The following is a 25,509-nucleotide window of genomic DNA, read 5'->3' on the forward strand; positions in this document are numbered from 1 at the left end:
CGATACGCCGTATCGGGGGGGGGTAGGATTGCTTTTCGCACCCGAAACCCCTGACCAGCATATCAATTTATCAAAAATGAACGAGCGAAGAATCATGTTTCATCCTGCCCAAAGCTTCCAACGCTCTTGCCGAAGACATACACCACGCCACCGCCACCGACGTCGTGATCTTCGTCGCCCGCCGTTGTTGTTGTGCAGGTCTCCGCGCATAATCTCAAACTCCGAGGTTGGGGACTGACTAACTGACTGTACGCCCCGGCCGGACTTGTTTATTCTTATTCCCCAGAACGATGGGCCTGGAATCTGGTGGCGGGCATGTTCAACCATAACGCCACGCGGGGGCTCTCGTCAACCTGTTTGTCCCGCGCGTAATCAGGGCGATGCTTTAGGCCCAGGGATCGAACTAGGTTAGGTGTCTATGGCCAGAAATGAAGGGAAGGTAGGTAACCGCTCTATGATCACGATGTAGTGGTGGTAGTCGCCGGCGCAGATGAGGATTTTAAGGGGAGGAGTGGGTTCAAGGTACCGTACAGTACTTGAGGCCGAACTTGTAACTCCGATTTCGTTGTGGTCTGTGCATTTACTGCATTGTCTGCTTACCTTATTTTCGTACAACACATGTGTACGTACCTAGTTATGTACAGTTAGTACGTATCCTGCAAACGATCCAATGTTACATCCATGATCCATGTGTAACCACATGAAAGATAAGACAAGTTCCAAAGGTAATGCCCTATGTATTCCCCGGGTTGCCCGGATAATTCGGCGTGCTGAATCTCCATTTCCCAGCCACGCGGCACACGGGGATCGACACCGCCTTAGACGTCACTGCCTTTTCCAACAATGACTGTGGATTGCTAGCATATGTTTTAAAGGAACTTAAGGTATGCTGGTTCCATAAATTTCCCATTAAAACTAGCCGGAACTAAATAAAACTAAACCACGGTACTTATGCAAGGCACCACAAGTACTTCCGTCTTAGCCGTTCAGCCGCCCTCGGGTCCTAAGAGATGCTCAAAGGAGTCAAGTATCGTCTGATCTGGCAACAAGTACTACTTAGTGCAAGTCAGCTTATACCATATTGGGAGTGGCATTGGCCTAATTCAATTGATGTTAGTACTAATACTGTACTATGCCGTACTAAAACATTTGAAGCGCCTTGTACAATGCTAGAAGCCTAGAATACGATATAGTTACTATGTATGTAGCTACTTCCTTGGTGGGCAATTACCTAACAGTCCCGTCCTTCCCGAAGGCTCCAAAGGCTCCAAAGGCCCCAAGGGACCCAAGGGACTTGAATCCCCATTCCGACTTGTTTGGCTTTCATCATTCGATAACTATCTATTAACAACACCACACACAATCGAATAGCCTTAACTGATAACACAGCCCCAGTAGGACCTTACCTAGGTAACCATAATTACAGCACATACAATCATTATAAGCCTTGTAAGCTTCAAAAATAACGATGCCATTGGTTTAAACATCTAATTGCCAAGCAAATATACACCGGCTTGCGGCTGACGATAGAATCTAGATTATCGACCAAAGGTGGGTGCATTACCCGTAACGGTAGCAACGTGCCGGTACGGACGGTATGCTGGCTGGCTGGGTAAGGAGGCACAGCATTTACACATGTCCAATGTCGACAAATAACTATACGGCGTATTCATGTCTTTTCTTTTATTGATTTCATCCCTCCCTTTTCTTTATTTAGCTGCTGCTAGCATAGTTTCAGGCGGTGACGCAACTCTCCCGTTCTAATTCCTGATTATAATTACCAGGTATAATACCTAGCACCTTAGGTGTTGTATGGTTACTATGGTATTGCACAATACCTAGTAGTCGTGCTACAAACTAATTACCACATATAGTTAACTGGAACACCAAGTTAACTGGAACACCAACATTCCATAACAAGCACTAATTTGCATAGTTAATATCGACTCCTTTTCCTTTTTCTTGGGTTGTTTTGTTCCCTTTATTCACTCATCCCCCTTCTCCTCCTTCTCCTCCTCCTCCTCTTACTATTTCCCTCCGTCTTTCTTTGTTTCTCTACAAGGAAATCTTACTTACCTTACTACCTTACTTAACCTAGTACCTACTGGGTACCTAATCTAGGAATACAGGTAGTAAGGTAACAAACATCCACACATAAGGGCACTAATAGCACAAAAGATCAAAAAGGAACGATGCATCTTCCAACTTTACCCCTGTCCCTAGTCTCGCTTATCTCAGCCGCTCTCGGATCTCCCACTAGTGGCAATGATGGCTCGTTAGGATATGACGCTCTTCGGGCTCGAGATGCTTTGATAGGCCGTGCCACTCCGGACAACCCGTCCGGCACTTACGCCCCGGCTATCGTCGACTGTCCTAGCCAACGGCCGACCATTCGGGGTGCCGGATCCTTATCGCAATCCGAACGCGACTGGCTGCAAACCCGCCGGAGCAAAACCATTGATCCCCTGGTCCAATTCCTGCGCAGTTCGAGCCTAAGCGACTTCGATGCCGCTGGTTACGTCACTTCCAACTCGGCAAATTTTTCTATAGTGCCTAACATCGGCATCGCTGTCTCGGGTGGTGGTTATCGTGCCTTACTAAATGGTGCCGGCTTTATTGCTGCTGCTGACAGCCGTGTGCCCGGCACGACGGACACAGGAGGTATTGGTGGTCTATTACAAAGTAGCACATACCTCGCCGGCTTATCCGGTGGTGGCTGGCTAGTTGGCTCCATCTTCGCCAACAACTTTTCCAGCGTCGTGCAGCTCCGTGATGGCTATGACAATTCTGCCCTGTGGCAGTTTTCCAATTCCATCTTCCAGGGTCCCAAGAGTAGGGGTATCTCGGTCGTCAACACCGTCGAATACTGGAACGATATCGCCGACCAGGTCGATACGAAACGAAGCGCCGGCTATGATGTTTCTATCACAGACTACTGGGGTCGGGCTCTCTCCGTCCAGTTAATCAACGCGCCCGAAGGCGGGCCAGCCTACACGTTCTCGTCTATTGCCGATGCACCTAACTTCATATCCGCCGATACACCGATGCCGATCCTAGTGGCCGACGAGCGCAGGCCGGGGACTCAAGTTGTTTCTCTCAACTCCACCGTCCTGGAGTTCAATCCTTGGGAAGTCGGGTCCTACGACCCAACTATCTACGGTTTTGCGCCCACCCGGTACGTCGGCTCCAACTTCAGCGCCGGCAGCGTTATCGAGAATGGCCACTGCGTCCGTGGATTCGACTCATACAGCTACATCATGGGCACTAGTAGTTCGCTCTTCAACGCTTTCCTGCTACAAAACATATCCTCTTCCGATGTACCCCAATTAGTCGCCAACGCGCTCCAGGCCGTCTTGACTCGTCTTGGCAACGACAATGATGATATCGCTGCTTGGACTCCTAATCCATTCTATGGTTACAACAGCGCAACCAACGTCAACGCCCACGATGAGCAGCTGACCCTCGTGGATGGTGGCATGGACTTGCAGAACATTCCTTTACATCCCCTAATCCAGCCGGCGCGCGCCGTGGATATCATCTTTGCCGTCGATTCCTCCGCCGACACCGATACTTACTTCCCTAACGGTACCGCGCTACGTGCCACGTACGAGCGCAGTCTTACCCCCATTGCCAACGGCACGGCATTCCCAGCTGTTCCTGATGCCGAGACTTTCATCAACCTGGGCCTAAACCAACGCCCGACCTTCTTCGGGTGCGATACATCCGAGTTCGCCAACGCTAGCCACATACCGCCTCTAATCGTGTACGTCGCCAACGCGCCCTACACGACACACTCGAACGTGTCCACTTTTGACCCGTCGTACACGGACGAGGAGCGCAACTCGATGATCAAGAACGGCTACAACGCGGCCACCATGGGTAACGGCACCGTCGACTCCGGCTGGCGCACCTGCGTCGCCTGCGCCATCCTCAGCCGCAGTCTCGAGCGCACCGGCACCACCGTCAGTCCCACCTGCCGCAGCTGCTTTAGCCGTTACTGCTGGAACGGAACCACCGACAGCAGACCCGTCAACTACGACCCCTCGCCCATCCTAGAGATCGACGCGCTGAGTTCCGGGATTAGCGCGCGTGGTGGCGCTGTCATGGGAGTGGTGTACGGTGTTGTTGGTCTTGCTGTGTTGGCGTTGTCTTTCTAGGTGTAAGTGAGGAGAGTAGAGATCTTTGAAGTTTAGGAGTTCTGTCGTGGTGGTTGGATGGATGACGTGAGTTTTTTTTATGAGGCTATACGATACGATACAACGCAATCCGATTCGATTCGATTCGATTCGATTAGATACGGGCCTGCCTACTCTTAAGCTTAAGGCAGATAAGCACCATTCTATAATAAACAAAGAAAGAGGAATGAGAAGGGGGAAAGAGAAGATTATAAGAAAGAGATCAAGTTCACGCACAGGATGACTGGACAGACAATTTTTTGAATGAAGCCATTTGCTACGTCGGTATGAAAAAAAAAACGGAAAACCAAGAGCCAACCCAGGAAGAAGAAGAAGTGGTATACGTTTTGTATATTCAGACTCACCTACTTACACATCTGGTTATTTTTTTAATGCTTTAAGAGATAAAGACACTTACCGTACTTCGCTTCGTGTGCCTTGGTCGATCGATTGTCTGCATGATGTCATGTGATGTGATGCTACTATGCTTGTCTACTGCTGCTGCTGCTGCTTCTATGTAGCTATCTACCTGCCGACCATGCCTGCCTACAGTACCTAGTTATCTGTCTTTCTGTAGATCTGAGCAAAGTGTATAGGTAAAGTAGGTAAGTAAGTAAGGTGATGTCACTACTTAGTTATCCCGAGGTTAGATATGTATGTCTGCATCTATCTATCTATCTATCTGTCTGTCTATCTACCCAAGTAAACTCAAGCAAGAAACTCTTATCATATATGGATACTAGGGTTGGTAGGTAGGTTAGGTGCAAGATTTATACGCTGACTACGAGACTTGCCCCCCCCTTATTGGTCAAAGCTTGGCTGTCTATCCGTGGCCCAATGAGTGGTAGCAATTCATCGGTGCGGCGTTTCATAGGTGCAGGTATAGATATCTGTTTATGTATGTATGTATGTAGGTAGGTAGGTAGGTACCTCTAGCTAGATACTCTACAGAGGTAGATATGTACTTGTCTAGGTAGGTTAGGTTGGTAGCTAGTACTTGGCTGGCTGGCTGGCTGACTGCCTGCCTGCCCAACTAGCTGGCTGGCTGGTTGGCTGGATGGTGGTCTGGATGGCTTATTCGTCAACTTGATCCTCGGCCACAAGTATGTGGAAGGAGTATCCATCCATCCAGCCATCTTTCTTTCTCGTCTTTCTATATAGCTTAGGTAGGTATCTATCACCTAAGCTATTACTAAGTAGCCGTAACCTTGACACCACAAAACTACCTATGTACATACACAGCCACGACTTTTTCGCTTATCTCGCTCTCCTTATTTAATGCTTTTTTTTTCTTTAACCTTTTCTCCTCTTTTCTTTGAAGCACGTAGGGTAAAGTATAGTATGCAAGTAAGTAAATAAGAAGGTGAGTGGGTAGGTAAGTATGTATGTGGGTAGGTAGATATGTAGGTATGTGATGTTAGGCTATGCTATGTATGTTATATTGGATGGATCTTGCTATGCAGATATAGCTTGGTTCAGGTAGATGAATCTGTCTCGTTAGCTAGGTAGGTGGCTATTTTTATCCATGCAGGAGTGGTTCTCTCTGTATGTCTGTCTGACAGTTGCTCGTGTGGATATATGTATGCATGTATGTATGTATGTATGTATGTCTGACCCTAAGCTCAAGAAGGAGACCAAGCTAAGCAACAGCTAAATAAACATGTTAGATTCGATGAGCACATGTAGATTATGGAGAGCAGTAGTCGTCATGTTGGTGACAGGGTTCAAAAATGAGGCACCAAAAAAGGGGGGCCATTTCCCTTCACAAACAGCTAGAGCAAGTAATTACCATGGGTAGGTAAGTAAGAAGCTCAAGTAGGTAGGTGGAGATGTGAGAGGTAAGCATGACCGCGGAGAACAGAGCCAATGACCTCTCGCCACCAGACCTAGAAACAACAACACCGACGACGACGACAACAATATCTCACGCAGTACCCCTCAGGCAGCTGATGCGCCCACGTACCCAGGTGTGGAGAAGGGGCGGGCCGGAGACGCGGAGTCGACTATCAGGTATGAGCTAGGTAGCTTAGGACCTTAGGTAGCTAGGTAAGTAGCTATCTAGCTAGAGAAACCTTTGCTATACGCGCTTATTCGGTTCACTACTTTGGTACGATTCGGTTCAAAGGATTCGATATTGGTTAATTGTCTTCTTTAGTCCTCAGTTTGTTGGGGGTTGAACCAACACCTTAACCAGTACGGTCTAGGGCGGAGAGACTATCGTACACAATAAAGGTAGTGCTATTATTTCATGACATCGTGTAATATCGAAAGGTAATCACGTCCCTAGGTATGACAAGTATGGTAAGGCAGCAAAACAAACGGACCTTAGCCCCGTGTCAAGCGCTAAGCGAGGCGCCCAAGAGAGTAAGAGGGGGATGAAGGACGGGAACGGGGATGAGACGAGGAAGAGACAAGTTCGCCACGGCATCGCGCGTAACTGGCTCACGGTAGGGCCCCCGAAAAGCTCGGTAGTCCACGTCCGAATGCCACGGTCAGGGTCCCATAGTTGTAGGATTTCGTGATCAGCGTTCGGCATTCACTAGCTGGGGCCAGCTCTTACCTGTATACGGCCGAATATGGCTCACTGAGCGGGTTCTGCCCGCATTAGACACTTCACTTGACCCTTGGCAAGGTTGTTTGGTCTTATGTACTTTACTTTACAAAGGAGTAGCTTCGATTTGTGCTGTGTTGTTGTGCTTTGCGTTGCTTTGCTTTCTGCATTTGGAAGAACTTGACCTGTACTACCGTAACCGTAACAGGGGGAGAGAAGCCAACGTTGTTCAAAACTACAAAGTCTCCCTTAAATCGCCTCTTCGGTGGCATATATAGAGTCATCAGTGTTTCATCGAAAGAATAGGAGGGTAGGGTACCTGAATACGTATGTTGCACCGAAAGAGAAACTAAAACTGAAAAGCCAGCTTGAAATGCTCACTTCACTTTTGAATGGGCTATACTCTCCTGGAGAAGAACCCTTGCAGTAACGTGGCGCGCCTACTCGTTGAGTTTAAGCCTCAGGCAAACAGCAGCCGACGTTGGGTAGGACTGGAGATGCCAGTGATAGATCGCCGGTACGACCTTTGTTTCTTTTTTTTCCTTTCCCTTTTTTTCCCTCAGATGATTGACACCATGCAAGTGTCAGGAAAGCTTCACTTCAAATCTCCGGTTCTACTCCAATTCGTCGAAAATTAAGGGGGCGGACTAGATTCTCACCAATATACCCTTGGTATACTAAGGTAGTCCCCACTGGTCTAGATGGCGCTGACAAAGACGATGTCTACTACAACGCGCAATAGTTTCATCTAATACTGGAAGAGCTCACCTGGTTAGGTTTAGAAGAGAACTGAACTTATGAACTCGTCTCATATATCCAGTTCACCAAGGGAAATCATCCTTGGGGTACTGATGTTGCCGGTATGCCGAATTGATGCAGCAGAAAAGGGAGTGAATGGCCCCTCCGATGCGGCAAGAGTCGGAAGGAATAAGCTGAAGGTCAGTCGTTCGGGCCTTTCGCCTCCCCAGTTCGCAATTCTCGTCGCGTCTTTATTGGCGCAGTGGGTGATTACCTATCAACATGCAAGGCCACCTCTGGCCAATGGCGTGGTGACAGATGATTCGAGTGCCCAACGTATTGCGAACAGGTGAGTCGCTGGCCGTCTTAGCATGAGGAGCTGCACCCCGAATATTGATCCTATGTTTTGATGTTCCAGTGTTCCAATGTTCCAATACATATGACATACCAGGACCAAACCGCGATGGCTCAAACTTCTGCTTGACAGTTCTGGTAGGACTAGGGTCCAATAGACCAGCTGGCAGAGCTATGGCAAGGTCTAATTTGTTAAATTGGTTAAGTGACCTAAAGCGAGCACCCGTATATTAGGAAATTCTCAGCGAGGCCCATCCTAGCCCATCCTAGACCGGGCAAAGGGCCAATGAATCAATGCTTTTTTGGAAGGCTTCCATTGCGGGGGAAGCTGGAAAGGGACGTATGACAAAGTCTAGGGACGTCCATCCATTAGATCCTCTTCGTTTCAAGGGTTAATTTGACCCCCAAAATAATCTGATATTGTGATCCTGCTGTGAGAGTTAACAAGGGATAACAATAATAAAAAATTGCGTTACTGCGAAGCTATAAGCCATGCAGCAAAATAGCTCCTAGAGCGGCCCTGGTTCCCCATCAAGGGATTGCTGATTGGTATACTTACCGCGGGGAGGTAATAAATTTTTTTCCCCTTCTCCTTTGGTTTTATTTCTCGCGGTCCCTAGTAATGGTGCAATGGGTATAGTGTGCCAAGAGTTTCCAGCATAGCTAACCTGCGGTCCACACGGAGAACATGTTTGCGAACACTTTTACCCTATCAAATGGCGTCTAAACCAGCTCGGGGGTTCGGTGAGGCAATGCCGAGTGTCCCTCCGCTCAGTCACCTTCTACCGACCTTCCAGAAGTGGTGGATCAAAGGGTGTACGATGTGGTAATGTACCTAGCACCCAAGAGAAAACGATGTAGTCTTGCATCAATTGTGACCGAAGAACATGCCAGGGCTGAAGATTGGAGAGGCGCGTCTGCTCGTCTGCTACTGCACAGTTTGAGCCATGCAGGTCGAAGAGTCCGAAGTTATATCTTCGGCAATTTCGTGGACGCCCTTCCCCCCCGTCCAGAGAGGATGCTCAACTAGAATGGTAAACCAGTAAAGGAGGGGAGGCTGCGGGAAAGGGGGGGGGTTGGACCGTGTCTGACCGAAGCGACCACTTAACGTAGCCCAGCCACCGAGAAGGGCACGGGAAAGGTGAAGGAGATCTTCTCCATCTCCCCATCTCTACATCTCCCACCCCTCTCTCAACGCGGGTCGGTATTAAGGTGACACAAATGTTCGCCCAGCCCGTACCGCGGAAAGTATTGGACAAACACATTAGGGGTCAGAGACAAAGCAGAGTAAGGTCACGGGGGTTTGAAGCCGATCTACGATCGAATATCGGCATCAGATGACAAACAATTGCATAAAGCTCATATCGGCTGAACAAATCAGTCAATCCGGGGGGGTGAGAATGCATGGGCTGATCCATGGCATTCGCGTTGTAGACCGAGTGAAGGATGCATATTCGCCTGTGACAGATTTGCATTTCGCAGCATCGGATGAGGGCGGGCAGAACGGCCACACAAACAAGAAAAGAAAGACAAAGAAATTCAACGGGACCAGGGGGCAGCCCGCGCCGCGAAGGACGTGGACGTAGTAGTTGAATAGTGGAGATGCGTCCGGGGCAAAGCTGGTAAACTGGTAAAATACCTACCTATACATAATGTACAATACCTTTCGAGATTATAACGTATCCATAGGTAAAGTATGTATGTATGTATGTATGTAGGTGGGCGAGGTAAATCTTTTTTTTTTCTTTGGGATTTTCCTCCTTCGTCTGGGTCCTGGGTTGGGTCTGGTGTGGTGTCTTCCAGGTTGCTCGCTCATTCACTCACTCAATTATACTGACTCTCTCACATTCTCACACACAACTACTCTGTATGTAGTAGTTAGTAACATTAAACCTTCAATCTCTCTCTCGTGCATCAGCAATGTCGGTACATAGTAGGTGGTAGGTAACGTGTGTGGCCTCACAGCGTAGACGTGTCTGATCTTGTGTCGCCTCGCATCGCATCGCCTCGCCTCTTGACCGAAAGGGCCTACGGTCGACGGGCAAGGGGGGGTGTGTAAATGTGTAAGCGTGTAAGTATATGGGTATATTTGTAGGTATACATACATGTAAGTATTTTGTGTGTGTGGACACTCGGAGCGTCACGTCTCTTGGGCTGTATGTCTGCGACTCTCTGCGCTGGCGCTGACGTTGATTGGTGGACGGAAAGATTCATTGGAGGACGACTTGAAAACTGGATAAGGAATGGACTACCACGTGTTTACCTGAGATCCGCCGTAGCCACGGCCAAAATCAGATTGAAACGATACATCCAAAGTAACACTCTCGACCAAAAATTTTGGCTCTTTTTTTTCTCTTTTAGATGCAGTTGGGCGCCCCCCATGTTTATTTTTATTTGATTGATATAGATTATCGGTTGGTAATCTACGGTCGAGATTGTACATAATGAAATGTCTGACCGTGGTAAGTTGTAATTTCGGGGAATAGGGAAGTACTATGACCATTTGATTTTCGTAATGAAGGAATAAGGTCATAATAATATATAGATGTATATAATTGTATATATATATATCGTATACCAGTATATATATATATTATATGTATGAAATTGATCTTCGGTATTGGGGCTTGGGAATTGGAGGATGGGGCTATTGGAATTAGAGGTAGTGTAGTGTATGTAATGCAGTGAGGTGAGGTGAGAGAATTAGGTAGAAAGGAAGCAAATGAGGGCATCGAGGAGATAAGACTGGCGCTAAAAACAGTAGCAAACAGAGATGAGGGGGGTTAAAAAGGACGCTAGAACTTTAGTCTGTAGTAGCTGCGGTACATATAGTAGCTGTTATGTAGTGGAAAGTTCAAAATGCTGCCCGGCCCCGCCATCTCTAAATACACATGGCAACAATACCTAATTCTAAGCTATGTACATAGTATGTAATAAAATAGTACATAAAAAAGAAAAAAAAGAAACTTAAGACGTAAGTAACAACCCTTAATAAATAGAGCGCACAAATACTCCATCTTTATGTATCCCACCTAGTATCAGGTAGGTACATATATAGGTGTAAAGGTGGAATGGAAATTGATGGCCAAGAGGAAAGAGGGAAGAGCTTAGCCCCGCATTCGTTCGAAAATCGTCAGAAAAAAAAACCTAAAAAGCCTTACATCCATACTATGTAGGTAAGTACCACCTACATAGTACAAGTACATACTTTAACAATAACAAAAGAGGGAAGAGCTCTCATTGGAGCTTTGTATTACAGCGCCTCGGAAGCTACCACGATCTTCGTTAGTCTATAGAGCACTCTACTCTTGTTTCCCTTCCCTCCTTCACTCCAACGTCCCCTCCCCCCCTTGTATTCTTGTATTCTTGTATTGTACCTTGCGTATATTGACATTCAACACTTTTTCATACATCTTAGAGGTCCAGAGTTGACCTTGTTTACCTGCTTGCCTACACCTACTGGTTGGCATTGGGTAGTCAATCTGGTATGTACAATACCTACTTGACCTATCTTCTACCTACCTACCTAGGTAGCCCCCTACCTACGTCTACCTGCATCTACTTACATCTACCTATGTGCCTCAGTATCGTACATACACATACACACACATGCCCTCATACCCTCATACCCTTATACCTTATACCTCATACCTCATACATACCTCGACTGCATTGAGTACATCGAGTGAGTGCATCAAGTGGATCAACCTGTGTGTACCTGTAGCTTCTTAGATCTACTACATACCCAGCCTACATACATACCACACATACCATACATATAGTACCTTAGTAGGTCTAGTATCACTAACCTACATACGTACGGCACTGGCTGGTTGTACTTCTGTCCCCGTCCTATGGACTTCATACTACCTACTACCTACTAACCTACATACATATTTCCTCACTTCGCGGCAATTTCATTATCACCCTCGTTGAATTCTCCACCTTAAAAGCCAACAAAAGTCCACCGTCGTCGAATTTTTTTTTCGATTTTTTTGTGTATGTGTCTGTGTTTGTGTGTGTCCGTGTCCATATCCCGTGCCTCCTGTGTATAGTGCTCGTCAACGAGCCAACATCGCCACCTTTCATTATGAGGTAGTCTTGCTATTGTTGTGCGAGCTCCCCCCCCCCTCTTCCCCAGACGACATGCATCCTGCACCCAGTCTGTCGGAAGCATTTCCTAAAGACAGCAAGACTGAGGATAGAGGTCAGCACGTATCTCATCAGCATGACCAACAGCAGCAGCAACAGCAGCCGCAATCCCAACCACAACAGACTGGTGGGCATCATCAGTCGTCCCAGCAGCTTCAACCCCACCAAGCTGCACATACCGAGCACGTGCAACATGGGAGCCACCCAGCATCACCAACGCAATCGGCGGCGCCCTCAAGGAAGGATACAAGTTCTTCGACGTCGACAAACACAACCGATGCAACCGCTGTTTCTAATGCCTCGGCTGATACCAACGCCACTGCCTACAGCGTAGAGTCGTCACAATCCATCTTCTCGGTTAAGGATGGGTCCGAGATCTCTCATAGCCGTCGTGCTAGCCGTCGACGGACCGGGCCACTATCGGCTCAGCAAAGGGAGAAGGCTGCGCTAATACGAAAATTGGGTGCTTGTACCGACTGCAGAAGACGGAGGGTTGCTGTAAGTTACACTACTGAAATTTGCCTCCTTTTTTTTTATCGTGTTAGTAAAATGCTCACATGATCACCCATTTAAGTGCCACCCCAACCATCATAATATGACGTGGGAAGATGCTATGCGGAAATATCGCTCTTCAAGTCCTTTGCAGGATCTTGCGCCGCTGGCTGGTCGACCGATCAGCCCCGCGCCCAACCATATTAGACATCACTTCACCCATGACCCTCAAGAGATGGAGGTTGACTCTACTCCCGCTATTCCTAACAATGTCCAAGGTACGCCAGGTCGTCGTACTTCACTCAATGACTCGAGAATCCGGACGCCTCTGCCGTCGGGCCCACGGTTGGAAAAGCCTATCTCTGCGTCCCCCTTATCTGCTACAACAAATCATTACACGGCATTGCCAAGTGTTGATACAGTGAAGGCAGATTTGGAGACTGTGGCTTCGAGGATTCTCGCCTCACCTCATCGTAGCCGTTATAGTAGCGTTTGTGCGCTTTTTATCTACTGGCAGGATGATGACGAGCCCGGGGTAGCATCAGCGGTGGAGGAGTTGGCCATGGTATTCGACAAGTACTACCGGTATGCGTTTGAGATCCTCAAGATTCCTTCGTCTGCGTCGGATGGCTGCAGCAACTCGTGGAGGTGGCTCTCCCGAATCATGAACGAGTTTACGGACAAGAGCGATACGAGAGACGTTCTAAAGCTGGTGTATTATAACGGGTACAGTTATTTGGACGAACATAGGGAGATGGTTTTGGCGAGGTCAGTTTGTCAAACGTTGAGCGAGCATGTTGCTGTCAATGATAGATACTAAACCGATGTAGCTCCCGAAATCGTTTAAAGGCTTCGACCATACGATGGAGTGGTATCCAACAGATTCTAGAAGAAGCTCGTTCGGACACGCTCATCGTAATGGACTCGGCATACTACCCATCTTCGAAGATGGTTCGGCAAAGGGGGGTGTTAGAAGTGGTTGCAGCGTCTTCCTCGGAGGAATACTTCGATGTGTTGGACCGCAATAGCTTTACTAGGATCCTAGCCGATCAGCTCCGAACACGGGCCACCCAGCGCCTTTCGAACCCCTTGTCAGCCGCCGAGTTGCACTCGAAGCTCCTATCCATCTATCCCAAGATCATCCAAGACAAGCACCCTGAAAAGGGTGCTATGATCAGTTTCCCCTCGCCTTTACACATACAGATTTCCAATAACTCCAGATTACCCTCGATAACGCTATCCCCACCCCAACCACCACGGACCCCTTATAGTCCTGAGAGCCAGCACGGCCCCCAGTTAACACTGTCGATGCGTTTAGCTGAAGAAGCTATTAACCTCGAAAGCTGGGCCGAATGGCTTCGGATGATGCCAGATGGGATCAAAGAGGTCAAGGTCGAGGGTCCATACACTACCTACGTTTAGGTGACGAATTTTGTCTCCAGTACAATACGTTTTTACTTTCCTTTGTTTAATGCGCCAAATATGCCACGAGACTACGATAAGCGATATGCTTAGAAGATACAGGAAAGAGCAATAGCCTTGCTCGCAACGTTGAAGACGACGAAGAGTTGTCTATAAGCATATTTGATTCACTGGAAATCTCCCTTCTTATTCCAACATTTTCTTTCACGCTTACGGCAAATCATATGGGGGGGGTTAGAGGCGTAACCATTGATTTATTTTGCATACAATATTCATACCCATTTTCTTGGCATCAATATCATTGTTTTGGGATGGCATAGTGGTAGGGGGTGTAAGAGGCCGTAGTCACGGATACGGCTTTAGCGTTGGATAGATTTTTACTTTGTATTGTGCTGCGGACAAATCAGACCGCAACCTTGGACATTTACCATGAATATTATACCTCGAAGGTGCAATAAGGCCAAATGAATCCTCGACTAAAGTACCTATGCCTACGTGATTTGGTATTTAGAGTGGGACACTATTTAGTATGCAATGTGGTCGAATGAGTGAATAGGGGGATTGTCTCAACGGGATACTGTCTAATATGGTTGGTCGCTTAGACAAGACGCTTCTCAATAGCGATATAGTTAAATCTTGGATAAGTAATGAGTGACAATTGAAGTGATAACTTATTGGCACGAGCGCTATAAGTTATAGCAACAATATGAATAATCATTGATACTAATTACTTCTAATTATCCCCGATACAAAATGTGTACCTAAGTACACAAGTATCATTGACCCCTTCCCCCTTTTTTCACCAATGCCAAAAGAAAAACCCTCCTAAATATGGCGTATCAATTACCAGGCCAGTACTCAGTTATGCCGTTCAACTCCAAGGGAAAAACTCCCATGATAGCGCCCTTTCTTTCTCAATAACGCGACACTATTTCCTCTCCCTTTGCCGTCTCATACCCAAACCCAGCCCAGCCCAGCCAAACATAATCTAATTCAACTGAACATAGCCCATCAAGAAGGCACCACAACCTCCACCCCCCTCCCCTGCGCCACATACCGCGCCCCCGCCATCACCACATCCTTCCAAGCCTGCCACTCCCCTTCCTCCCCTTCGCGCGGCGCATACACCATCACATACCCCCACGGCACCATCGCCAGCTTAGGCCCCCCCACGCCGCTCATCTGGTGTCGCTCCGCCCACCCGGCGCGTATCGCGGTCGCGGCGTCCCCCGGGGAAAGCGTCACGTGAGCGCTCCCCTCGCCGTGGACGTGCGCGAACTCGCCGCCGCCGGTGCCGCGGCCGAGACGGGCTCGGAGTTTCGCCTCCAGCGCTTGGGGGTCCTGGGGGTCTTCCGAGGAGGAAGAAGAAGAAGAAGAAGAAGAAGCAGACGGCGAGGTAGGGGAGGGGGGAGCCCGCAGATATAACCCTTCGTGCAGGGGGCCCTCCAGGGTGCTCGTGCGCATCTCGAAGACCGCCGGGTTCGCGTCCGCCAGCGCCCGCAGGAACGCGTTCTGCCGCGCGATCATGGCGCCCGACGCCCCGCCCGTCCGCTGCCGCTGCGGCGCCACGTACCCCGGCACCACCGGCCTCTCCCTCTCGCCCCCCTTCCTCTCCGGGAACGACGCGGCGGGGAGGAAGGTGGAGGCGCCCTCGGGCCCGTACAGGGCCGCGAGCTCGGACACGGAGGCGTAGGGGCGGGGGAGCGGTGCGCGGGTGTCGCTGCGCGAGACGGCGTGCAGGGAGGCTTGCGCGAGCCACCCGAGGAAGTTGTGGGGCACGCCGCCGCGCCCGAGGGTCAGCCAGTCGCTGTAGGTGCTGTAGGTGTAGGCGGCGAGGGGGACGGAGACGATGGTGGTGGTGGTGAGGAGGAGGAGGGGGCGGCGGGGGCGGCGGAGGGGTAGGGTGGCGGATCGGAGGGGGGGTGGGAGGGGTTTGGTGCGCAGGAAGAAGAGGCGATTCATTGTTGTGGTGGTGGTGGTTTTTGTGGTGGTGTTGTGAGGTAGATGGGAAGGTGGGGAGGTGTTGTGGTGCTTAGATTAGGTAGGTAGGTCAATATGTGCTTAATTTTTGTACGTTATTATTCCGATAGATGTTCGGAGTCGTATGCATGTATGTATGTATGTATGTACATACAGTTGGCGGTTACAAAGTTACCCACGGACTTTGACTTGGCATCCGTAGCTGGGCTCAGCCAAAGGATAAAATAAAGTCTAATCAATCGTCAAGTCAAGAAAGATACAACGCAGAACTATAAACAATAGGTAGTTCAAGCACACCAAAATCACAGCAAGGTTAGTCAACCCTTGCGCATTTACGACACGGCGGCAGCAGGCGACCAAGTCGAATAAGTACTATGTGAGTGGTGTGATTGAAGTCAGGCCAGACCAGACCAGGAAAAGGAACGAGTAGGATTTTTTCATCCGACCAATCAGATAATGGTAACATCCTGTCTAAGGGATGCGGATTCTAAAGAAAGCTGCATTACAGTGTTAGTCCGACAATGCAATGCAATATTATAAGCCCGAGAACATACGGCCGGCCGAGCGAGCCGACGATGGTATCGTAAGTCCGAGGTTTGCCTAGTCTCTTCCGATCTCACTGCCCCCCCCCCTTTTTCTATCTCTCTTCGTATCACGTAGGTAATAGCGAAATATAATGCATAGGTAGGTAGGTACACTTAACACACAACAAATATCTCCGACTTCTTACATACATATACATATGCAGGTAGGGAAGGACCTAACTAGTTCATAGTGGTTTGTTCGCGAATCCCAACTCGACGTTTCCGCCATGGAACACCACAAACTGCGCCTTCAGAAATATGTCCCCGTAAATCGCAAACGGGAAATTCGCCGGCGTAGCCTGTATACCGCCGAAGCATATCGTTGCGGTCTCAAACGTATCACCATCCACAGGTGAAAAGTTGATAAAATCCCCGGGAATCACGGCCTGGTGGGTTCCGATTATGGCCGTGTAGTCGGGTAGTGTTGTTGTGCACGGGAATGTGTAACCCCCTGCACCATTCACATCATTGACGGCACCTTGTACTTGCGCATAGTACGCGTCTGTGATTGCCTGGGGTAGGAGAAGAAGCGTGGTGCCTGTATCGGCAATAGCTTCGTGGGGTGCGGAGACGGCGGCTGAGTTGGCGATCGAGTAGCCGCCCGCAGTAAACTGCCAAAATCCGGATGACGAATTGACGGGCACAAACGAGATCTGACCGGTATACTCAGTCGAGTCCACGAAGCCGAAGTTGTAGTTGCCCGCTAAAGCCTTGTCAGCCACACATTGGAAAATACACGTGATAGGGGTGAAGCAATCAACGTACGTTCGGCTTTCTTAAGATTAGCCGTGAATAAAGGAGATGCGAGGTCTAACGCTGCATTCTCGAAGAATGTCTTCTGCTGGTTAGGCGTGACCGTATTTATCGACCCAAATGCCAACCCAAGAAGCCCATCTGTATCAGGTCGTTGCGTAAACGACAGAGAGACGTTGCGGGCAGATTCGACCGCTTGGCTTTTAACCGTCACTCCACCAACTGACACAACATCCGAGTATACATTACCACTGGAGCTACTCCCGTCACCATAACTAATAGACCATGATTCCCCCGTCAGCAATTGAGCGGTTGAGCTCTGGTCAATGTCCCAGGCATCTTGGCCCATTACTTGATTTGCCGGCGTCTCAGAGCTAAACACCCACAAATCGGACGAACCCGTATCAAAGTCTAAGTTCAAGGTTTGTGGCGGAGTACCAATTTCTACCGGGCATAAGTATTCGGAATCGAACATCTGGGGTGTTGCTGCCACCTCGCCTAGGAATAGATCAGCCAACGTAACGGAAAGCAGATATCAAGGAAAAGAGCCATACCTTGAGGATCATTGGCCGTACTATTCCCCGCTCCATTATTTCCCAACAGACCAAGTTCCTCCAGAATTTGCTGTATGGTGGAGAGCAAGTCATCGGGGATGGCAGCCCCGTATTTCGAATATGCTCTCGCAATAGCCATTGATCCTCTCCCTTTCCGTTGGCCGTAAAACTTCTTATTCGGAACTTGTTGGATCTTGAACGTCATCCCACCGAGTGTCGTAATCTGGAATATCTCATCTAGCACCCCGCGCTTCTTCACGGGACTAGCCGAGGCCAAGTCCTGGCAACAAAAAGCGTACGCTGCCATTGCAGCGGCGGTGTTTGTAAACTTCATAATGGCGAAATTGGCAAATTAACCAACCAACAAGCTAATAACCAAGAAAGAATATCATAAAATATCAAGTGAAAGCCAGCTCTAATCAATTCAAATACAACCACTCAACTAGAGCAAATTGAACGTAACAACAGACTGCAGGAAGCCGGAACCAGCAAGCCAGAAGAAGTATATAAATTAGAATGGAAGAAAAGTGAACGCAAGCACTATCAAAGGAGCGACAACACAAGAATCGAATAAGAGGAAGAGAAGGGCCGAGAGAGAGAAAACGCGGTTGGTACTATAGATAGATACAGCGGCGGCCAACATACTTACATATCTAAGCCAACAACCTACCTATAATTACCTCCAGTTGAACCAACTTACCAACCGTTTCATCGCCAACCCGCCGGAATGGCCCATCCGAGCGCTTCCAATGCCCTTTGTCCATCTCGAGCTCAAAGTTGCAGGAGGACTCCCAAGCAATGCCTAGGATATTGATATGACGGGATCGCAAGAACCAAGGGAGCTTGTTACAGATAAGCTTTTTCACGGCCTTCTTCTCCCGCGTTGTATGGGCCTAGAGGCGATCATTCATGCTACGCTGTGAAATTTGGCTGCGGCATTTGCCATGTTGAGCCCTGTTGAGGGGGAAATCAAACCCAAGCTAGCATGATTTGGGACGAATTGGAAAGCTTTCGAGTTCCATCTGGCAGTTGATAAGATCGCGTTTTCTTCTTCTTCTTCTTCTTCTTTTTCCATGAGTATGATTTACGTAGGTAGGAAGTTGATCAAGTTAAAATGCTGGAGTAAAAAAGAAATGCAAGGATGCCAAACCGGACTTCTATGCTTAGAAAGGTTAGGTACCTAAAGCAAGTACCTAAAGCAGGTACCGCGGTAATAAAACGGTCTGTGCGATGAGCTTAAAATACAAAGGGGCAACGATCACAAAATGCAGTTTCGAATGCCACGTGAGATGCAACATCAGTTACATATGCACAACATTGTACGAATATGCGCCTACTTATACATGCAGCATAACAACATCGATCATAGCACTAACATATACTTGAACAATAACTAATGGAGTCTTCATTTGGATTCATACCTACACATTTGATATTTTTTAACCATTTTACTACGCTACCTCCTACACACCTACTAGGAAGACCTATTCTAGCCCGCAGCCAAATATGCAATGTATTGCAAATAAGCATACACTTCTAAGCCTAGTTCACTCAGTTCCATTTTGCCATAACGCCACCATGCACTGTTACAAGCCCCTAAAATAAATGACAAAAAGAAATCCTATCAGCCCAGAGACAGGCATGCAAGTAATTGTATCTATCCCGCACGCCAATCCCAGATACCTGATGCAACCAACCGATGTTGAAAGTGCCACATGCATGACCAAAAGTATAAATACACGTTCTCACTGAGTATGCCCATGATCATGGCCATGGTCGTGGTCATGAGCGTGGTCATGGTCATGCTCACCGCCTTGGCCGTGATTGTCGTGGGCCGAGTGGCTTGATCCGTGAGTTGATCCATGAGTTGATCCAGGCTTGGAATCGGGATGCCCATGTCCTGGTAGCGAACAGCATCCCTGACCCACGCAGTCGTCCACGCATTCCAAAAGACAGACATCACCTCCTAGGCGCGGTGATGCCTGGCCATCGAGAGTCATTGAGCCATCATCGATGGGGATGCAGTCCTGGTCCATACAAAATTCGGGTTGGATTGTGGCACTGTGGATACCATAAGCATGGAGACACTTCCGCGCTTGCTTGGCAAGCTTCATGTATTTCTCTCCCCCTTCGTCCGTGATGGCAAAGGCAACCTGCACGTGTAAGGACGCAACAACCTTGGTGTCGGAAAGCTGCCAGATATGAACGTGATGGCAGCTGACTACTCCGGGGAGAGCCTGTATGTCTTCCTTGATGTCTTGGAGGTTGATATGATCGGGTGTGGCTTGGAGGAGTACTTGCGCAGTGGCTTTGGTAAGGGGAATAGCAGATTTGAGAATAATGAGGGTAATGAACAAGGAGACAGCCGGGTCAGCGTAGAACCGGCCGGACCAGTTGGTGAGCCAGATAATTAAAGCCGAAACGATGACACCAACGTTGCCAAGGGCATCTCCCAATACGTGGAGGACCATAGCATTCATTCCCATATCAGCATGGCTGTGGCCGTGACTCTTGGCTGTCGACTTGGATTTCGGTCTACTATGATGATGCTCTCTATGAACTCCAGAATCACGTCTAGCGTGATGATGATGAGAGCTCCGAGATCGGCTGACGTGCTTGTCCTTTTGTATAGTTCCCTTGTCAGTCGCAACACCACGCTCATTCCCAAGTAGGGGTGTAGTCACATCCGCGGCTGAGTCGTCACGGGAGGAATCGGTAGTCGAATCGTCGTTGGAGCTGTCGTCGGCATCTTCCTCGTTGCGACTCGATCTACTATGGTCGATAATGTCTTGTCGGAAGCTGGCGGGGTGGATGCTGAAGTCGTCAATGCTAGCTAGGCGGCTGTGCTTAAGGCTGCCTGCACGTAGACGTTCTCTTCCCCGAAGAGAGCTGCGGCTGCCACCTCGCTCGTGAAGGCCTGATTTTCGGCCGCTATCGGATCGGCCGAACTGAATACGACGAACAGTTTCGGGGGATGCATTTGCGGCGCGAGCTCGAGCGATCGCTGCTTCGGGAAGGACATCTCCTACTGAACCACTCTCGTCTAACAATGCTTGGGTCGCGGTTACTCTACCCTCCTCAGCTGCAGCGATGTCGTCATGCGAATGAACGTGATCGTGTCCGTGGTCGTGTTCGTGCTCGTGGGACTGGTCACCGTGACCGTGATCGTGTCCGTGTCCACCCAAAACCAAGAACCCAACAAGATTAGACGTCAATCCACAGCAACCAACAATCAAGATGAGTTTCGGGTTCGAGACTTCCTGGGGCTCGATAAACCGAGTAATAGCTTCGAGGATAATAGAGATGCAAAGAGCGATTAAAAAGACGGCGTTGAAAGCAGCTCCGAGAATCTCAGCGCGGACCCATCCATAGGAAAATTTGTTGGTAGTTGCTCTCTTGGCGACAAGTACAGCCCAAAGACCAATAATCAGAGAGATGATGTCGTTCAGCATATGAAACGCATCTGCAGTGAGAGCCAATGAGTGTACCAGAAAGCCTGTAATCAATTCAATGAGAAAAAAGACGATATCAATGGCCAGCATGATGCTGATCCTAGTAGTTTTAGACCAGGCCATCGCGACGGTATGTTGGCACTAGGCCAAGTCGCAAGATGTCTATTCTTTTGTTGAAAGGAATGATATGAAGTTGTTGAAAAAGAAGAAGTATGTTAAGTTGGCGGAGGTTGTTAGAAAAGGGAAGGGGAAAAGAAAAAGGGAGGAAATTAGTGGCGACAGCCTAAGGCTGCAAGTAAACAATTTCGTGCAGTTGGACTACTATGCAGTACAGTAGCAGGTAACTACTTTAACCTAGTTCAGTTCAGCTAGGAATCCAGACCGGGACGAGCGGTGCTTGAGTTGTGAGAGGCGAGTAGTGACGACTTAAAAAAAGGAAAAAAAAGAAAAGGCAAAAAAAGAAAAGAAAAATGGAGTAATTAAAAATGGATAGTAAGATTGATAGTTGCCGAGAAGGCTGTAAGGTTAGTCAAAACTCAGCTGTTCATTGCCATGCGTTTCTCATCTGATGAGTTTAAGTTAGATGATTGAAACAAATGGTGAAAAAGATGAAGTTTGACAGGCCATCTGCTTCACCTACAGATGCACGCACAGGTAATAACTTGAGGTAGGGTTTTGTCAAATAGTGGATCCAAATCCTTATGTAGTTGTACCCTAGGTAAGACTGGTCACTGGTAACTTAGTAAGTACTACATAGTTATGTAATGATGGATTGATAACGTTTATCCCCATTTCTTGTCGAATGACGCTATTATGTCATAGAAGTTCGTCGCTTGTTCTTTCCTAACCGCAAGTATCAATCTCCATTGGACCATTCCTATCTGGTCTAAGAAACAGGAAATATGGGACCTAGTTATCTTGATTATCATGGATCACATGGATGTATGCAATATCGAATTACATATGCCGGGGTACATCCTCGCTCACGCTAACGTAATGCCGAACCATCGGAAATACACATAGTTAACTAACCTAGTTAACTAGTTAACTACAATGTACCCTAAAAGTAGCACTTGTTTTATTTTTAGTTGACATGTCAGCGTGATATGATACTGATATCCCATCTTTACGCGTTTATCACTTGTCATTCACGCCTCTTATTGTCAGATTTTGATGATAACTTAGAATTCATCAGGTGCATAGGTATATCTCAGCTCAATATATCCGCCACATTCTTGCCCATCATTGCCTGCCAGCCTCTCATTATCACTTGCGCTGCCGATCCTTGAAAGGGCAGCCTTGTATCACAACATATCTATTCAACCCCCTTATACAGAAATTCAAATGTGCCATATTCATGCCACTTCTCCTTACTACATACGTTCATATCGTATTTGTCTTCTGACCAATTAGAGTCTTTTTCTATAATAGAACTGTTGTTACACAATCTTCTGTTGTTTTGTATAACCTTAATATCTAATAGACATATCAAGAGATTCATATATCAAGCAATTGGCATGTGATAAAGGAGATAGGCTTCAATACACCATTCTCCCTTTGAAGTTTGGATGTATAGTAGACGAAAACATGAGGTTCCTAACTAGTTATGATAAATACTACTTATGATAGATAAGATGATGAAGCTATACCTGGACCAGGTACCCTTGATATTGGAATAACGCATACGATTCAAGACGGGATTAGCTTGGCTTTAGATGTATACCAAATTCCATATACGTATACCTAGTGTGAGTTAGGTGAGGCAAAGCACCGCACTAGCACGATAACTATCTTCACTGACAGAAGATCTTGAATAGTATCCCGATATGGCTTTGTTAGGAGCCCTTACCATGCTTACTAAACCTCACGCTTGTCCTCTAGCTTCTTTGTTCTCTCCGGACTTTGACCCGAACATGGCCTACATCTGCTCACTTGGTGTTATATCCTTTCCAGTCATAGGTAAGGCTTCTGTTATTTTTGAAACTATTAGGCTGGTGCTTTAGCGCATTCATAGGTATATAAACTACCGGTATGCTGTAGCTATTCCCGATGATATGTTGAATAGGCAGGTGTAAGTAACATTAGTTTATATAGTATAGGCATACCTACCTGCTAATTAACTGATAGAACCGTACCTATTGTGTGATATCCTTCAAGCTATTATGCCAAGTAGGCAGAGGTTCGATGAAGAAAATTTACTACTGCCTATAATACACTCAAGCAGTTTTGTCAACTAAGTCAAAGTCAGGGGTAGTCTTAAAAGCAAGGGCCTGCAAGGCTATCTCGCCCTCATTCTCCTTCCCAAGGCGGGCAAAATAGCGTAGCTCATATAGTAGGTAACTATTCTCACCGGCCTCCATACAAGTGGACGAAGAACGGCATTCTGTCCGAGAGGGCAGTCTATCATGCGGAATGTGTAGGTAGGTATCACCTGAGGCCCCTGACCGCGGAAGATACGGGACGTAACAACCCACCTTGTCTTCGCAAAAGTGTCGTCTGCTGCCAAGCAATTTGATGCATGTCGGTAGTCCATATTAGTTCTTGCGGTGTTCCTGTCCAGGGAAAGTAACGTCGGGGGGTGGGCGATCTAAGTATCCATCGATGGCCGTAAAGTGAGTGTCGATCTGCCCGCTTCTATAGGTAATGTGAAACAGAGAATGCCGTTGCATACCAAGAAGAGGGTGTGTAGTATACGCATGTCTCTTTGGTTGACTCCGTGGATTTTGTTTATATAGGAAAGCCTGTGGGCTTGTAGCCATACAAGGACAAATATAAATGAGCTTTTTGGGTTGGTTTTATATAGGTACCTATCGAGCCACGGATAAGTTACTCATGCGGGGGGTAATTATCAGCTGTCGGCTATTGTAGAGTAAGGTTATGTAGTTGGGTGCTAAGCGTCTAAGCGAGAACAGAGCAGTCCGAGTTGATCGTGAAAGAGGGGTTGCAAACCCCAGTGGGAAGGTTTCTGTCCAAGTGTGTATTCAGAGACTCATGTACGCCAGAGGGTGCCGGGGTGGTCTGGTTCGTGGAGCGCTCATCCAGAGTAGCGGAAGGTATCGCAACCATCGGCCAGACGTCCCTGATTGCGAAACTATCTCAACGTATGATGTGTATTCCATCCTCGGGAGTTCAGGAGAAGTGTTGATCTCGTAATGCTGATAGATAGATACACCACGAGCATCTAAAGTAGTGCAACGTCCCTTGGCTTGCCGACTTGCCGTGGGGGTTTTGAGTAGAAGTGTGACAGGGACCAGTACTACCCAAACATTACGCGATAAACTTTTTAGCTCGTCATCATTGGTGTCGATGTCGAAGGAGATGGCCAAGAGCTGCAGCTGGGAAGCGAGAGTCGCCAGTTTGCTTATATGGATACATTCCCACTTCCTTGTATTAAGTAACGGTGGACATCGCGTGGTATACACTTACTGGCCTAACAAGATCTGTTCCGGGATATTGGACATCGCGCCGCCGACTTGTCCGGTTGTCTGCTCGGCCATCTTTTACGCTTCGGCCCCTGAAGAGACCTCACTGGCCGGGGTTGTAGTCGAGATGAATCAATTACATAACTACATCTTATCATGCACATTATTTTCAGATTAGTCACATAGGCAATTATATAAGTAAGTCTGGCATTAATGAATGAACAGGGTTATCTTTGTATTATTTTCTAACCTAGTCTATTTAGAGGGCTGCAGGGGAAGAAAAGGGGGATGTTGACATCTACATTGTGGCATTGACAAGAGCCCCTTTGACCTAGCTTTGGATTACTGGTCCAAAGGGCTTGCTTTGTCATAGTTGCGTACATACCATACTGTTTCTTGCCCCTGTTTCTTCACAAGGCGTTAGTTAGTCATCGAACGGAAGAGAGGACACCTGTTTTCCAGTATAATGGTCGTCGCAGCTTGGGCAGCAGGCGTGGCTGCATTTGCGACACCGCACATGCTCCTGAGCGGTGACAGTGTCGCATCTGCAGCACTTCCATGGAGGTTGGTTCTCCTTGAACTGTTTCGGCGCAAAAGGTTGCGCAGTCTCAGCAGATGCGGTTCTCTTCATGGTGAAAGGCGCCATGTTGTTAGTGAATTGAGAGATAGTTTGGTGGTAGCTTCGGTTCTGATAGATCTGGGGATTCTTTTGGATTATTTTTCTTGTGGTACTCAAAGTATTCCGCTTAGATTGTTATGATGATGATGATGGTGAGAATGGTGAGAATGGTGAGAGAAGAAATGTGATTTTTACTTGCGAGGTGATCAAGGTTCTTATATCAATCTACAACACTGGTATTCCCCTCTTAAAGGAAAACAA

At 47.8% G+C, this 25,509-nt stretch overlaps 5 protein-coding genes across 5 annotated transcripts; 2 read left to right on the plus strand and 3 right to left on the minus strand.

The window, feature by feature from the left end:
- Positions 1–2,192: 2,192 nt before the first annotated feature.
- Positions 2,193–5,341, plus strand: GGS25DRAFT_515978 (lysophospholipase catalytic domain-containing protein; the record flags this gene model as incomplete). The annotated part of the gene is made up of 2 exons (XM_049263142.1): positions 2,193–4,028; positions 5,213–5,341. 2 exons carry the CDS (start codon positions 2,193–2,195, stop codon positions 5,339–5,341), a joined length of 1,965 nt encoding a protein of 654 aa, XP_049113460.1.
- Positions 5,342–11,964: 6,623 nt separating this feature from the next.
- On the plus strand, positions 11,965–14,551 carry GGS25DRAFT_535002 (uncharacterized protein; the record flags this gene model as incomplete). The annotated part of the gene is made up of 3 exons (XM_049265833.1): positions 11,965–12,468; positions 12,545–13,230; positions 13,293–14,551. 3 exons carry the CDS (start codon positions 11,965–11,967, stop codon positions 13,882–13,884), a joined length of 1,782 nt encoding a protein of 593 aa, XP_049113461.1. The 3' UTR covers positions 13,885–14,551.
- Positions 14,552–14,577: 26 nt separating this feature from the next.
- Positions 14,578–15,778, minus strand: GGS25DRAFT_508832 (uncharacterized protein). Its single transcript, XM_049262501.1, has one exon. It carries the CDS (start codon positions 15,409–15,411, stop codon positions 14,896–14,898), a length of 516 nt encoding a protein of 171 aa, XP_049113462.1. The 5' UTR covers positions 15,412–15,778; the 3' UTR covers positions 14,578–14,895.
- Positions 15,779–16,276: 498 nt separating this feature from the next.
- GGS25DRAFT_466208 (eukaryotic aspartyl protease) lies at positions 16,277–18,375 on the minus strand. Its single transcript, XM_049258968.1, has 3 exons — positions 17,756–18,375; positions 17,214–17,699; positions 16,277–17,151 (listed from the first exon to the last, which is right to left on the minus strand). The coding sequence occupies exons 1-3, from the start codon at positions 18,087–18,089 to the stop codon at positions 16,634–16,636; spliced, it is 1,338 nt and encodes a 445-aa protein (XP_049113463.1). The 5' UTR covers positions 18,090–18,375; the 3' UTR covers positions 16,277–16,633.
- Positions 18,376–19,137: 762 nt separating this feature from the next.
- GGS25DRAFT_508837 (cation efflux protein) lies at positions 19,138–21,917 on the minus strand. The gene has a single exon (XM_049262502.1). It carries the CDS (start codon positions 21,328–21,330, stop codon positions 19,501–19,503), a length of 1,830 nt encoding a protein of 609 aa, XP_049113464.1. The 5' UTR covers positions 21,331–21,917; the 3' UTR covers positions 19,138–19,500.
- Between the last annotated feature and the right edge of the window lie 3,592 nt (positions 21,918–25,509).

The sequence above is a fragment of the Hypoxylon fragiforme genome (genome assembly GCF_022984875.1).
Source record: "Hypoxylon fragiforme strain CBS 206.31 chromosome Unknown GGS25scaffold_9, whole genome shotgun sequence".
NCBI lineage: Eukaryota > Fungi > Ascomycota > Sordariomycetes > Xylariales > Hypoxylaceae > Hypoxylon > Hypoxylon fragiforme.

Coding starts and splice junctions, on each gene's coding strand:
- GGS25DRAFT_508832 (XM_049262501.1), bottom strand. CDS start 15,411: ATGATCGCGCGGCAGAACGCGTTCCTGCGGGCGCTGGCGGACGCGAAC.
- GGS25DRAFT_466208 (XM_049258968.1), bottom strand. CDS start 18,089: ATGAAGTTTACAAACACCGCCGCTGCAATGGCAGCGTACGCTTTTTGT. Junction 17,700..17,755: donor TACGGCCAATGATCCTCAAG/GTATGGCTCTTT, acceptor ATCTATTCCTAG/GCGAGGTGGCAGCAACACCC. Junction 17,152..17,213: donor TAATCTTAAGAAAGCCGAAC/GTACGTTGATTG, acceptor ACAAGGCTTTAG/CGGGCAACTACAACTTCGGC.
- GGS25DRAFT_508837 (XM_049262502.1), bottom strand. CDS start 21,330: ATGGCCTGGTCTAAAACTACTAGGATCAGCATCATGCTGGCCATTGAT.